Below are 15857 nucleotides of genomic sequence, written 5' to 3'. Positions count from 1 at the left end.
GGTGATTGAGAATATAGGCCCTGGAAATCCTACCACTGAGTTTTTATCTCAGCTGCCTGATTTGTGGCTGTGTGTCTTAGGATATCAGTCTCTGTGTGTCTCAGTTTTCTCATCTGTAAAATAGGAACAATAGTACATGGCTCATGAAGGATTTTTTTTTTTTTAAGTGGGAGAATAGCCGGTATTTGTGAGGAGGCCACTGAAGTGACTGCTCTAGAAATACAATTAAGACAGACCGTAGAAAAGAGGTTAGCAGTGGAATAGTCGGTATTTGTGAGGAGGGCACTGAAATGACTGCTGTAGAAGTACAACTAAGACAGACTAGAAAACAGGTTAGCAATGAATATTAAAAACCTTTAAAATGTAAACATTCCTTGAGTCAGTCATGTCTTTCCATAAATTTGTACTTCAGCTATAACCTGATGTTAACACAGTATATAATACAATGCCATATTTTTTAAATAAAAAATTTGAGTCTCAAGTGTTTAATACTAAGGAATTAACTACATTGAGTATTACAGTATTTTTCAAATGTTCCTTATGTGAGTGTAAGAATATTTTAGTGAAAATTATTTGAAATACCTAGTAAACACATTGTCAGTTATCTGATTTGTAAGCTACCAGGTACTGTGACTTATGACTGTTTTATTTTTCTGCCTGCCTCCTCCCTTGCCCCTTTCCCCTTTCCCCTTTTGTTCTTTTTTTAATGTATTACCTTTTCATAGTCCTTCTTTTTTTGTGCCTGTTTGTTAGATTTCATTAGTTTCATTTTTTAAGTCATCCGTTATCCAATTTTAAAGGTTCCTTAGCTTCTGTCTGGATCTGGAACTCTATGTGTGTGCAATGCATATGCTTTCTTCCTTTTACTTTGTCTCTTTTTCTCTTTGTAGATATGATACAGTTAAAAGTCATAATTCATTTGTAGTTTTGTCCTGGAATAATAACACAGTGCTAGGAATTATGTTATAGCTCAGAGTATATTATACTGTGACTTTTTAAAATAATATTTTAAAACTTAAATATCATTTTTTAAATTGCTGTCGTGGTCAGGGAAGTTTTATTTAACAAAATTTTTTGTTGTATTTCCTTGAAGTAATTTGTGGATTTTTTTTGACATTCTGTACGTTAAATGATAAAGGAGCTTTGTGGTGGGTTAGGGAAATAACCGGAACCACATTACTGTTTCTGCTTCTTGCTTCCTGGTTTTTATTTTTGTTGTTTGACTGCAGTGTGTATTGTAGATTCTGAGAGATGTGGAAGACCTGATTATTTTAGACTGTAACTTCTTGTTTTCAGCATTCTATTAATCTTTTTTCTACCTTTTGCCACTCTTAAGAACACAAGTTCTACATCTTACTTTACCTGGAATTTGTGAAGATAAACTTCTTTCTTTAGTCCCTTGGGCAAAAAATTGTTTAAATTAAAGATATTATTTAATAAATTTCCCAGAGTCTGAATGCCCCCTCTCACTCCTAATGAGAGTTCTGCAACTGTGAGGGGAAGATTAAATTATTAGTAGCTGCTGCTACCATTTATTGAGCACATACTATATGCCATGTCTTATTTCGTTTAACCTTCACTTCAACTCTATGAGGAAGGTAGTTATTTTCATTTTCTAGAAAAGAAACCAAGTATTGGCTGTTCGGGTAAGTGGCAGAACTAGGATTCAGACCCGGATTATTTCTGACTCCAAAGCTACTGTAATCTGTTTCTTTATCTAAAGTTTTATGTTTTTCTGAGAAATTTACCTTTATATTATTAATTTTCAGAATTAAAAAATATATGAATTTTGTTTTCTGTTAACAGAAGTTACTGTTGTCAGAGTATATTTCTTGTGCATTTTCTATACTCAAAAAGCATTTCTGTGACATTTACATTTCTTCACTGTGTGTTAAATCCATTTTTAGCACTGGTTTATTTCATGAAATATTGCCTTCAGAATTTAAAAGTACAAATTATTAGGGATATACTTTATAATAAATAAATATTTTCACTTTTGACGTATTTTAAGGCAGTATTTTAACATATGTCTGTATAGCTGATGCTTATTTTACATAAATATGTTCAAGCTTATAAACTTTCAAATTTAACATTAAACTACTTTTATATTCCTGTAAAGCTGTGTTTACTAAACAACTTCATGTAGTGGCACATAGAGAAAATTATATTTAGTATTACACACTATGGTAAGTGAATCACCCTATGACTCTCAGTCTCAAGTAATTGACCTAGGGACCCACCACTTCTACCTTCATGCTCTGCCTCCCCTCTTTACTTAGTTCCTCCTGCCATTCTGAGAGGGCAGATACCCAGGCATATCTGTAACTCATGAATGTATAATTAGTGTTAGAAAGTAGACTAAAATGTGTGTTGTCTGGAGTTATTTCAATAAACATAAATATCTGAGGAAGAAAAGTTTTAAGTGTTTTGACAGTGTTCACATTATGGATTGTTCTAAGTCATGCATTTATGTTGGCCAACGTCTTACATTTGCAGCCTTTCGAAACAACTGTACTTTTTCATTTATAGTTTATAATGACAGAAAATCATGATTCTTTAGAATTTTATATAAACCCTTTACCTCCTTTTTTATTTTTGATGGTTGATTTGTATTAATATTAGGAAAACCAGATGTTAAATCAAGCATTATTTGGAATAAAGAAGGCCACTACATAATCATAAGAGAAAACTTACTAAAAAGGACAAAATGGCCAGGCACAGTGGCTCTTGTTTATAATTCCAGCCCTTTGGTAGGCTGAGGCAGGTGGATCATGAGGTCAAGAGATTGAGACCATCCTGGCCAACCATTGTGAAACCCCATTGCTCCTACAAATCCAAAAATCAGCTGGGCGCAGTGGTGCACCCCTGTAGTCCTAGCTGCTTGGGAGGCTGAGGCAGGAGAATTGCTTGAACCAGGGAGGTGGAGGTTGCAGTGAGCTGAAATCGTGCCACCTCACTCCATCCTGGCGAAAGAGTGAGACGCCATCTCAAAAAAGAAAAAGGATAATACTGCCTTTTTTTTTTTTTTTAAATTCTTAATTTTTTTAAATTTTAATTTGAGTTCCAGGATACATGTGCAGAACGTGCAAATTAGTTACATAGGTATACATTTGCCATAAACCGTTTACCTTCTGTCATCAACTAAAGCTTTATTATATATTCTTGTTCTTGAAATTTGGAAATGAACTTTTAATATACTTACAAAATATTTCCGGTTAATGCAGTAAGAGTAATCTGTAGTACCTAAGGAAAGAGCTTATCAGGAATCTTTTGATCTATTGGGTTATACTCGAGAAAGAATATGTAGTTTAATTGTATAGATAAAGAATGTTTATGAACAGTGAGAACACATGGACACAGGGAGGGGAGCATCAGACACTGGTGTCTGTTGCAGGGGGACTGAGGAGGGACAGTAGGAGTGGGGAGGGATAACATGGGGAGAAATGCCAGATATAGGTGATGGAGGGATGGAGGCAGCAAACCACCTTGCCATGTGTGTACCTATGATGTCCTGCATGATCTGCACATGTACCCCAGAACCTAAAGTACAATTAAAAAATAAATAAGAATGTTAATTGTCTAGGTTGCACATCCTCTGAATTTGAGAGGGAATATTTATAAGGTTTGATGCTCTTTTAGAAAAATCACCACTGTTTTATTACTTTTTTTTTTTATTTTTTTTTAGAGTGGTGTATAACTCAGCCCTACCTCAGGAGTATCTAGTGTTTATCATTGGTTTAAAACTACAGTTGTACAAAAAATTTTGTAAACTTCAGTATAATTATATAATTAAAACAACTTAGAATTTTGACATGAAAATAGTATGAAATGTATATTGTAAAACCTCTATCATTTAAGTGTTTCACTTCTCAGCACCACAAGACAGGGTGAGAAAACAAAACAAAAAAATACATGTTTCACTTCTTGATTTTTCTAGTTGTGGTTAGTGTCAGCATGATTTTGCATCCCTGGAACCCACAGAGCAGCCTCTGATAGTTCTCTCTTTTGTGAGTCTCCATTCACCTCCTTTTCCCATTATACTATACCCAACTAGTCAACAGGACATAAAATAACTTACTTCTACCACCAGAATGCCTCCATTTGTAGTGTCACTTCTGCTGCTGTTGTTTAGTATCTCAGCATATCCCATTTCTGCTCTTAGAATCTTCCCAAAGCCCATATTGATTGTCACATTCTTGCTTAATATTATTTTTCTTTTTATTGCTATAGTGGTAGCCATTCTTCTATGACATTTATTTCCCATTCTTCTATGCCCAAACAGGGATGAGCTTCATCTCCTAATCGAGGTGAACGTTACCTCCTTTCAGAGTTATCCTGTCACCACTGTTTGTTTTCTAATCATACTACAAACCTTTATTTTTCTTAACAACTAGACACCAGATTTTTTTTTGTTCAATTTTTAATTTTTGTTAAAATTTTCAGTAGTTTTGGGGGTACAAGTGTTTTTTTTATTACATGATTAAATTTTATTAACACTTACTGCCTATTCTTAAAGGAAGACCCCCTCACTGTATGTACCTAAATGTTACGGCTCTATAAAAGTATTCCTGATACCTTTGTGTAGCTTAATTTCCTCCAGTGATGTTTCATGTTTCCTTTAGAGCATTTACCACACTGCACTTTAAAATACAATGAATTGTGTAATTTGTTCTCTTTCCCCACTAGATTGTAAGCGCCTTTATGACATGGCTCACGTCTTATATAAGATGTTTTGATGGTTGTCTAATATAAGACGGGAGATACACAAATTGCACACACATATTTTCACTTACTCAGCTTAAGTATTTACTTGAATATATAGCACTGCTACATTCATTTCTATGAGGATATATAAAATGAATGTATGTTCTGTGATATATCTTCAAATTTACATCTGCAAGGAAACAAACATTGATAAAGTAAATTCAAAGGCATTGTACAAGTGCCATGAAGTTCCTATCGCTAATGAATATATAAATTATATACCATGTTTATATAATTTTAGTTTCTTAACTTGTTAAGTGAAATAGTAGTGCTGCTGTAGTTCAAGTTAGTGTGACTTTTATAAAACTTATAGTATTAAAAATTAATTTCATTCACACAGTTTGGTTTTATCCAATTGTGATATTCTCTTAAGAAACATGGAATCTGTTAGAAAATGTTTATTTTGTTTTTCTGAAAAATGAGAAAAACAAGTTAAGATTTTCACTTTCATGGTATGATTTACAGATTTGTAGCCTATAAATGAAATACCTGTTTTCTTTATGCTCTAATATAATTAATTTGTTTCTAGATGCTGGCATCACCATCTACGTCAGGTCAGCTGTCTCAGTTTGGGGCAAGTTTATACGGGCAACAAAGTAAGAATTTTGTATTTATTCTGGGATACTTTATTTAAATAGAAAAATAAGTAATTACCAAATAAAGAACAACCAGTGCTTCCTTTGTGGGTTTATTGTATGATTTAAAAGGAAAGATGTTTAATTTTCAGAATTTTATTTTACTTACACAGCAAAACCTCATAATTTCAGACCATATTGATCCTAAGTTTGCTATTACTTGGATACAGCGTAGTTTGAAATTCATTTCAACATCCTTTAAATCTATATTTTTTGTAGTATTTTTGAAGAAGAATTTGCCAAACAAACTAAAAATGTATATTCTCTGTGTTTTTAATTAAAGGAAGTTAAAAGCTTTTTTTAGTTTATTTGGTTAGGTACCGTGTGTGTGTGCGCACGTTTACTAAGTAAGCTCATTAATTAGCGGTTTGTAAAGTGTTCTTTGTTTCACAAATATTTCTTAAATTATCTTCTTTTGCTTTAGCTCAGTCTGGATATAGAAACTAGATTTTTTGACTCACAGTTCAATGCTTTTTCCATTATGCAAGATTCTGTTTTTTTAAGGTGTTGTAATACTTGTAAAGCGCTTAGCACAGAGCCTAGTGCATAGTAAGTGCTCAATAAATGTCAGCTATTATTATCACATAAAATTTTTATAAAACTAAACTATAAAATATCTTCATATTTTCTCAAATTAATTTTCCAAATTGTTGCATATTAGAATGATTTTTATCGTCTCTGTTAATGTCAGATCTGTGGATCTCCCATTTCCATTAATGTCATCTCTGTTAATAGAAGGGAATTAAAGGGTAAATTTCCATCTGGCATTATAGGATAATTGAATAGCTGAAGAAGACATCTGATGACTGACTTAACCAGTTTCAAATAAAAATCAATAATTTGATTTGGAACTCTCCCAGTATAATGAAAAGCAAAGTTTTGATAGGTATCAGAATAGTTTGTCATACCACTTTACCCTTCAAATTGATTTGAAGTGGGAGGATGAAACTTATTTTGTATACAACCATGGTTTCCATTTACTTTTTTCTGTCTCTCCTTTGTGGCTTTTCTCTTTTGCTGTGGAACACAATTTTGTTAATATAGAATTAGTAGATAAAAGTTATTAACTCTATATTAACAGTTTCTCTAATTAAACCAAGAAACATTTTCAAAGCCTGCTGCATAAAAAAAAATGTTGTTTCTCTACAAATATTTATCCTAATTGTTGAAGGACAATTATTAGCTAATAGTTTGTTCCGGGTACCCTGTGTTTTAGTATGGCTTTTACGCTTCTGGTAACCCTTACTATAGAAGTATCTAGCTATTTTAAAGCTACCTTTTATTTTTTTAGAGCAGCTGCAAAGAGCTTACTTTATCTTTTGGAAGACCACCGTTTATCACAACAGAAAGTAGATATGGATTGGAGAAAAATTGTATTCGAGAAACTAAGGTTATTTTATAAAGGACAATGGCAATTATTATAGTTACAATTAGCTATCTGGACTTTTAAAAATTCTAATCTAATTTTTTTAACCTACAAATGTGAAATTGTAACTGGGCTAGATATGGAATGGGTAAGGTTTGAAATAATTGTATCATTGGCATTCTAGACGTTTATGCTTTTGTTTTTAAGGACATACAAAGATTAATACACAAGCAAATTTATTTTCATTTGAAAAAGAATTTTTAAGGTACTTATTCATTTCAAAAGAAGCCAGGTATGGCAGACATTTTCTCTTGGAGTTCAGTGTATTAAATAGCTATATTCCTATAACATTGCTGAAGCAACATTTTGAATGTATGGCTTACTCTTTTAAAATGACATTTTATGTATTAGATAGAGTACAGAAAAATTGAACCTTAGATCAACTGAAACTGAAATGTTTCCGTTTGGGGTGTAATTATTTCTTTTCAAGATACAGATCTAGAAGCTATAGCTAGTGGAAAAAAGAAAAGTCTACGGGTTGCCAATTTCTGACTGTTAGGAAAGACCCGAGAGGCCAAATAGGTCATTTGGCTGGTAGATAGTCTGAACAAACACCTTTTAAGACAGCAGAACACAAGCTACCATGTGGGGCTTGAGGGTTACGGTTTTATTAATTTAAGTCAGAATGGTAAAACTTAAGGGACTGACTTGGATGAAGGATTGAGAGAAAAGGTGTTAGAGGGGTGGGTGTAGATTAGAGATATTATTCTTACAGCAACTTATTGGTAATTGCACGTTGAGATTGGTGTAACTAAAATTTCTTTTGTTTCCCAAGTGCATTGAGTCCCACTATTAACTCTGTTAAGTTGACAAAGTAATTGTAATTTGTGCCACTAAAGTGTGAGATCTACTGTCTGTTGTGTGTTCTTGGTGGTTAGAAAGGTTAAGGGTGGAAGAGATACAGAAGGAAAAGTACTCTCTCTAGAAGTAAGACTGACCAAGATTAAACAAGAAAGGGAATTCCTCTTGGAATAGATACAGAACTGCTTAAACTTAGATTTGGCTAGATTTGGGTGGAAGTGATTATGCAGTGCCCTGAGGTACTGCATATAGACTTACATGGTCTTTGGTTCTAATATAGTGTGATTGTATCCAAATATGTAAGGAACTTTTCATCCAAGAGTTCATGTGAATACTGTGCATGGAATGATAACTATAGGAACCAGTGAACATACTCTTGTATTCAAGTTGTATACTGTTTCCTATTTGTTTTATTTGAGTGTATGTGTAAGCTTTTAGGTACGTTAAGTCCTCACTTAACTGATAAATGTTTTTCAAACTGCGACTTGAAGCAAAACTACATATGACAAAACCAGTTGTTTTTGTTCTCATCAACATTACAGTGGAATGATGTTGAATGAAACAACGCTATTGAAGGACCTGCTGTTTGTTGTTTTGCCTAAAATCGCAGTTTCTAAGAATGATCAGTGGCATTAAGTGAGGACTTACTGTATACTTTATAGGCTGAAAGACCCATGAACTCCCAGAAGCTGTCTCCTAGATTAGAATGAACAGGAAACAAGGAATTAATTTCTCCTGGATAGTCAATGCATTGGAATTAAGTCGTTGATAATTGCAGTTACCTTTTCTTACTTACCAACAGGATCTAGGGCCTTGCAAAATTGGAGAAAAAGGAAACTGTCATTTCCATATAGTGCTTTCTGTGTGCATATTATCTTACAGGCACGTGGCTTAGCTAAATATCTGGGTGAATTCATTATACAAATTTGTATCTGAATTCCCAGAGAACCCAGGCATCTAGTTGGAAGAGGAACTAAATCTGTCTTTCTACGCGCTGGACTCCTAGCTTGAGAACAGTGACATAGTCTCATGCTTCCAACAGACATTTCTTTGGCCACCTGTTTTAAGAACACCTATGTGAAGTCTGCTTGCTTCATAGAGAATCGGAGCATAGGTGGGGTGGTTCAGAAGTGATGCTATCCACTATGTAAATAGGCATATGACATTTGGTTGCTGTAGGAAATTGTAGGACCATTGAAAAGATACTAAATGCTTGGTGAGAAGTACAGAGTGCTTTGGGCTTTCTTGCTCTCTTGAACATGTGTTTTATAGTTGTGGAAGATAGGTCATGTTTATAAGTAAAATATTAAATAACAGCCTATGATGCTAACATAAATTAAAAGATACCATGTGAATGGTGTAGACAGACTTTTAGGGAGCAAAATCTGTCTATGCCATTCTCCTTAGGGAGAACAACAACAACAACAAAAAAGTAAGCTATAGTGGTATGGAAAAACTTCAAAAAGTAGGAACTAAAGTTGACAAATACTTATTGGGTCCCTACCGTACATGTTGTGCCATGCTAGATACTGCAGATGTGTGGTGTGGTAGAAGAGATCATCCTAATTTATGCCATCTCTGCATAGTGTACCTACTGCTGTGGTGTTGCTGCATTATTTATTGCATGTCTTCATTGCCTTTGTATCCTCAGTGCTCTGCACATGACAAGCACTCAGTAAATGTTGAATGCATGATGAACAAGGTGCAGTCTCACATAATCTAATAGGATAAGTACGCAAGTGATTTTACTACATAGTAGAGTAAGAAGTTGAGGGTTATTTGGATATTTCATTTGAAATAGGGCACATTGAGGATGGTATGCCTGTAGACCATTTGGATATTTCAAAGGCGGAAGTAATCACCTATCTTGGAAAATGATCGAGGAAAGACTTTTCTGATGAGATTATATTTGAGATTAGCATTGAACGGACTGTGAGGAAAGTTGTTTTAGCAATGAGAATAACATCCACAGCATGGGATAGATTTAGGAATGGCATACTTTATCAGGGCGGGAAACCTGTTAGGCTGTTACATTAATTTCAGCAATAAGTACAATCTTCATATTTCTGAGAGATTTATCTTAAATCACTGCTACCTTCCAAGTTCAAGAACACAGCTATGGAATAATATTTTCCTTCATAAAACATCTGTTTTCTGGTGAAAACCATCACTTCATTAGACTATCTCATTTTATCTTCACTTTTGGTATCACCTGTTGGCTTTCCTTGCATAGTTATGATACACACACACACACACACACACACACACACACACACACACAGCTAATATTTATTGAGAATTATTTACTGTATGTCGGATGCTATTTTAAGTATTTATGTGAATTAACTCATTTAACCTTCTCAACAGCTCTGTAGAGGTTAAGGAATTTGCTCAAGGTTACACAGAATAGTAAGTAGTAGAGCCAGGATTATATTACTTTGTAAGAGAAACCATGTAAACATGAGCTGAAAACATCAGTTTCTTTTAAACCTGAATGCCATGACCCTAGAAAGCCATTGTACATAGTAGAAACTACCATTGTTAAATCCAGATGCCAAGAGTCTGTTGAACTAAGACATTATGATAGAATTTATTCATTCTAATAATTATGTATTTATTGGATGCCTACAGTGGATGAGGTATTATTCCAAGATACAAGTAAGAATATGGCAAATAACACATTTCCTGTTTTTATGGAGAGAGAGAGAGAGAATGAGAATATGTTACTACTACTGCAGAAATCCAGGCAAAAAATAGTAGGATAACTTGGCCTACTGGAGGTGTTGCGAAGTGGTCAGATTTGGGATATTTTGTAGATAGAGCTAATGGGACTTGATGATGTAGGAGCGAAAGAAAGAGATCAAGAATGATTTCTAAAGTTTCAGACCTGCAAACCTTTATGAATGAGTGCCACTAATTTAGAACAGAAATTTAGATTGAGGAAAAGTAGAGTGTACTTGGAGATCCACACAGCTGTTCCACAGGTAAAGATTCTGTGGCACTCCTCTAAAGATCCAGCCAGTCTCAGCTTATTCAAGCACAGCAGCAACTTCTCATAAGTGTTGAAACCACTTAGCTCCATACATGTTTCCTGTCTCATACTTTCTTAGCACCAAGAACGCAAAGCCTGTTCTTCCTCCAGGTATATAACTTGTCCGTATTTTCATACATCTTGTGATTCTCTCAGACTGAACTATTGTAATATTTATACCCACCTGACTCCCCACAGGGGCCACCACCAAATACCTGGCTAAGTCTCATACGTCAGGTTTAATTCATATACTATCTTCCGTCTCCTCCAGGAAACTTTTTCTGGTCCCAGACCCACTCTATTCGTAAGTCTGAGTTAGTGTGGTCCCTCCTACAAGCACTCAAACATTTTATATCTCCTGCATGTAAACACCTTGGCCATAGCACTTATTTATTTTTTTTGTATTTCTAGAACAAGAGGAGTGAAAGTATTCTTAATAAGGAGATAGATATGAGTAGTAAAGGACAGATTTGAGGAAAGGAATAGGGAAAGAAGAAAGAAGATTATAAATCAGATATATAGTATGTAAACAGTAAAATTTCAGTTAAGGTTAGAAAAATCTTTGGGTCTTGACAGAATTTTAATACCATAGAACAGTCGTTCTCAACCCTGAATGCACCCATAGATAAACCTGTGGAAATTAAAAAATGCCACTGCCATGCTTGCCCAAAATCACAATCACAATTGAAAGGAGACCCAGACATTAAAGTTCTCTGAATGATGCATACATTATTAACTACCATTAAAAAGTGGAAAATGATATTGGTTGCAAAAAGGCATTGAAACAGGAGTCAAGAAATTGCATCATTATCTTTATGCCTCATTACTTGTGATCTTGAGCAAGTCACTTAATGCCTTAGTGTGAGTTCTTTATCTGTAACGTACTTGGGTAATCTCTGGAGTCTTCTATTCTAAAATCCTTTGAATTTAATGAAGGAAATTGCATAAGGAAATAATTTTATAGAGATGATTAGCCAGGTAAATGCAAGACAGGTTGAAGGTAAGAAGCCATTGAGATAAAGAATGCTGTCCTTTTTAGACTGGGCATGCCAATCAGTTTCTGGAGGAAGCTGGCTGCTTTGCAGATGGAAAAGGGGACACTTTAAGGCATCAATTAAGGACTACTCTCTCCTGCCCCCGTAAAGATTTTAGGGGACTTCATTTAAGTATGAGTATTCAGGGATTTGGTTGCTGTGATTTTATTTTTTCATATAGCATTAATATTGTTTATCTCTAGCAAAAGATTCAATCAAGGATGACGTATTTTGCCATAAGTGTTGAAGGGAGATGCTCTTAATCAGTTTGTGCAGTGGAAATAATGGAATAATTTCTTAGATCATATTCTGTGTTTCTGAAAAAATTATCAATAAAGATTTCTTTTATTTGGCTGTTTAGCATCCTGCCAGATAAGAGGAAGGAAACTGTTTAGAATGTGTTGATATAGTCTTCCTAGTATTGTATTATTCATTACTATCAATTGTTATATTGAAAGAAAAATTTGACTCAGAATTATAACCTTTTAAACTTTTAAAAAATGTTTTTTATTCTTTGTCTGTAAAAAGGGGTAACTTTCTTTATAAGATGATTATAAGAAGGAAGTGAGATGAAGTACTATCTACTTATGTTGATAAATGCCCAAGAAATTTTAATTTTACTGTCCTCCCAGTCACCTGCTCATACACAAACTCATTTATACATATTGACATTTTTACCTGTTTCAGTTTTATGCCAAGAAAAACTCTTTGAGTTCTTTCCATTTTTCTTTTTTTTTTCCTTTTTTTCGGCTGTATGTTTTATTCTTGGCATAATATTTTAGAGATGCTTTTTGTGATTGTTTCTAATTATGCACATGAGACATTCGATTTTTTTCCCCGACCCTATTTAGCTGTGATAGTTTGACTCAAGCATCTCAAAGTTAATGACTTAGTATATTTAGTTTCCTAAAAACAAATCTTTATATTTACCTATCCAGTGCCATTAATTCTTTATGTTTTAATTTTTCAAATAAATTTAAAGTACTCAGTAATTAAGTATTCAGGGGTTGATGATCCAATTTGATGTACTCTTTTTGGATCTTTTTATACTGCTTCAACAAAACGATACTTAGGCTTTTTGAATTTATTAGCTGTTTTTGTGAAGATTAATTTTAGAAAGCTAAAATTAAACATTGAAAGTAAGTTACTTTATTCCATACAGTGTCTGTCCAGTTTTAGCACTATAAATCAGTTCAACGATGCCGATCCGTAATTGACCAAATAGCCTTACCATTCTTGTTTTCTTCTCCAGTTTGTTTGTTTGTTTGTTTGTTTTTGCCAGTGTTCAGATAACTTCCAATCTCTAAAGTATTTCTGAAATTATTAATTTGTATGATACACCATAGAACAACACATGTATGTGGAGACTTGAAGGAGTCAGATTTCAGAGAGCCTTTTGTAGGGCTTAATGATTATTAAAAGGGGTCCGGAAGGGCACTAGATTTTTAGAAAGTATATGTTTATGGTGGTGAATGTGTAGAGAGGGTGAAAAAGTAAAGGAAAAGGAAAACAGGAAGAAAGAAAACTGATAGGTATGAAGATGAGAGAGAAAGAAAATGGAGGGAAGAGAGCAAGACGTGAACATTAGCGAAAAGATTGAGGGAAACATAGTCAAAAGGGAAAAAGAAAGCAGGGGGAAAATATGTTAGAGGTGTTGCAATTAGTATCGACTCACAGGGGTGCTAATCGAGAGTTGAGAGAATTGTGTTGGGCTCCAGTAATGCTGCTATTAAAGAACATTAGGAGCTAAGAGATCTAAATTCTAGTCCTAGTTCCTTGTGTTGCCATGGAGAACTCAGTTAACTCATCAGGCTAAGGTTCCTTACCTGTCTGTAAAATGGGAACATTGAACTAGGTGATCTTTAAGATCCCTTCCAGCTCTAAAATTGCATGACATATCTTGGTGTTCAATAACTGTGGGAAACACACTCCTCAGGAAAATTGCAGCTCTAGCTGACTTCAGGACAGCATGTTTAGGGAGTAGGATGGATGTAAGCTCCCTCAGGGTAGGGGCCTTTTCTGTTGTGTTCACTGCTGTATCTCCGGCAGCTAGCACAGTGCTTGTTGTATAGTAGGCATTCATTAACTGTTTGTTGAATGAATAATGTGAAAAGTATCATGTTGGTGGCTTGTTATGAATACACCTAGAAAGCTTCAAAGAAAAATGGTGTGCTTATTTCTTCTGAAAATCTTAAGCAGGCTGATTTTTAATCTCTTATTCTGCCTATTTTGTCCCAGATTCAGAGAAAGTGGCTACAGGTAGTGGTATTCTCATAGTCACAAAACTTAGAGTGACTATAGACATACATAACAGTGTACATGTAATCTAGGCCAGTTCCCTTCAAGTATCTTACAGAAATGCACAACCAAGCTTGGGTCTTCATGGAAGCTGAGTGAAAAGAATATATATAAAATATATTAGCTATATTGAATTAGATTGATTGGATTCACTCCATGGAGAGGCAGTTAGGCTACTAAGCTGAGATATAGGCTGTCAAATTCAAGATAACGATCAGCGAGATCTTTACTAACCACTGCTATCCCTAGGTTAGAAGGTGAAACATTATTATGCCAAAAGATAAAATCACCTTAAATCCCTAGCACTGAAGTCGTCTATTTGCTGATTAGCTCTCTGTCTATCTTATCAATTTTATTTACTCTCCAGTTCAGAATAAGTTTGGTTGATGAAGCAGACTAGAAATAGAAAGCTCTAAAAAGCATGGATCAGGAAGATGGAGGAAAGGAGGAGGCATTCGTAGACAGATAGGACAGCATAAGTGATAGCTGTACTTCTTGACTTTGAAGCATAAAAGGAGAAAAAATAAACGTATAGAACATTAGCTATTTATGAAAATTGTCGATTATTAAATATATTTCCTATGATCTGAATAAAAAGGAAATATACATTTTAAAAATAAGTTTCTCCAAAGTGGTTATTTTTGTTTTGTTTTGTTTTGTTTTGTATCTGAATGGTAAAACTGTCAGTAGTCTTTAAAAATAAATAAATAAACCTATTATAATGTATAGTCCATCCCTGAATCTGGCTCCAGGGGTAATAGATAAATACAGAGCCATTATATTTGGACATATTTTTAAATGTTTTAAAATTTTGTCTTTTATAGCTACGTCAGTTTGAGTTTTTTTAACCATTGCTGGCATTTTGTCAGGTTTGTAAAAATAGTAATGTTGAGAAATATGTTTAAATAGTAAAGTGGCTTTTTCTAAAATGTATTTTTAAAGGATCATATAAAATTAAAGCTACTTCAGCAAAGCGGGGTTAAGTATCTTTCTGTATACATCAGTTATGAATAAAGAGATAAAAACACGATTGTAAAATTTCATAATGGCCTCTTTTATATAAAAATGTACATCTGTGCAAATAGGCCTTTAAGAAATTTTAGATCAATATCCATTCATAATATTGTAACTTGTTAGTCATTGACATACTTTATAATGAAATCAAAATATGAAAAAATATAGGAATATGAAAGAAATATCTATTCATAATATTAAATTTCAGACCAGAACATATTTTTTGTTAAAATCAGAGCTTATTTGGAGTGAATCGAATATATCCATTTAGAATTTGCGTATTATGCTAGGGTCATTAAAAGTGTCTTAAATTGCCAACTCCAGAAGATGGATAACAATTTCATTCCTGATGGCAATGAATTTCCTTCTTCTGAATTTTTTTATTAGGTGCACTAGGCCTTCCAATGAGGGGGATGAGCAACAATACCCCTCAATTAAATCGCAGCTTATCACAAGGCACTCAGTTACCGAGCCACGTCACGCCAACAACAGGGGTACCAACAATGTCACTTCACACGCCTCCATCTCCAAGCAGGTATTTATTGATGGACCAGAATATTTTCCAAAATGTGTCTTGGTAGAGTAAGCAAACTTTTAATTTTTTAATAAGGTAATTAATTATTTGATTTTCTGGTTCAGTGCCTTTCACTGAGGAAGAAAATACCTATGTTCATTTTATTTCTGTGCAAATTGTTAAGTATAGTACACGTGGTATTTATACTACAGCTTGTATACTGGTTGTCAGTGGGGTGGATATAAAGTGTCATTCACTTCCTGGGGAGCTTTTTCAAAAGGCACCTTTCTTCCTGAAAGGAATATGTGCAATTTAAAATTCCTCACCAGATATTTGTGAT

General features: G+C 34.1%; 1 protein-coding gene across 5 annotated transcripts in view; it reads left to right on the top strand.

Annotated features, from left to right (window-relative positions):
- The window catches only part of CNOT2 (CCR4-NOT transcription complex subunit 2), a 108037-nt gene that overhangs the window by 66512 nt on the left and 25668 nt on the right, over positions 1–15857 (top strand). For 4 of the 5 annotated variants that reach the window (XM_074402559.1, XM_003927792.4, XM_074402558.1 and 1 more), the window contains 2 exons: positions 5294–5360; positions 15391–15538. In XM_074402559.1, the coding sequence (XP_074258660.1) occupies positions 5294–5360; positions 15391–15538 (215 nt within the window). The remainder of the gene's footprint in view (positions 1–5293; positions 5361–15390; positions 15539–15857) is intronic. The other variant, XM_039471861.2, reaches the window with a different exon arrangement.

Source organism: Saimiri boliviensis, chromosome 7, assembly GCF_048565385.1.
Source record: "Saimiri boliviensis isolate mSaiBol1 chromosome 7, mSaiBol1.pri, whole genome shotgun sequence".
In the NCBI taxonomy this organism is placed as follows: Eukaryota; Metazoa; Chordata; class Mammalia; order Primates; family Cebidae; genus Saimiri; species Saimiri boliviensis.
This window is presented reverse-complemented; position numbering and strand designations above follow the sequence as displayed.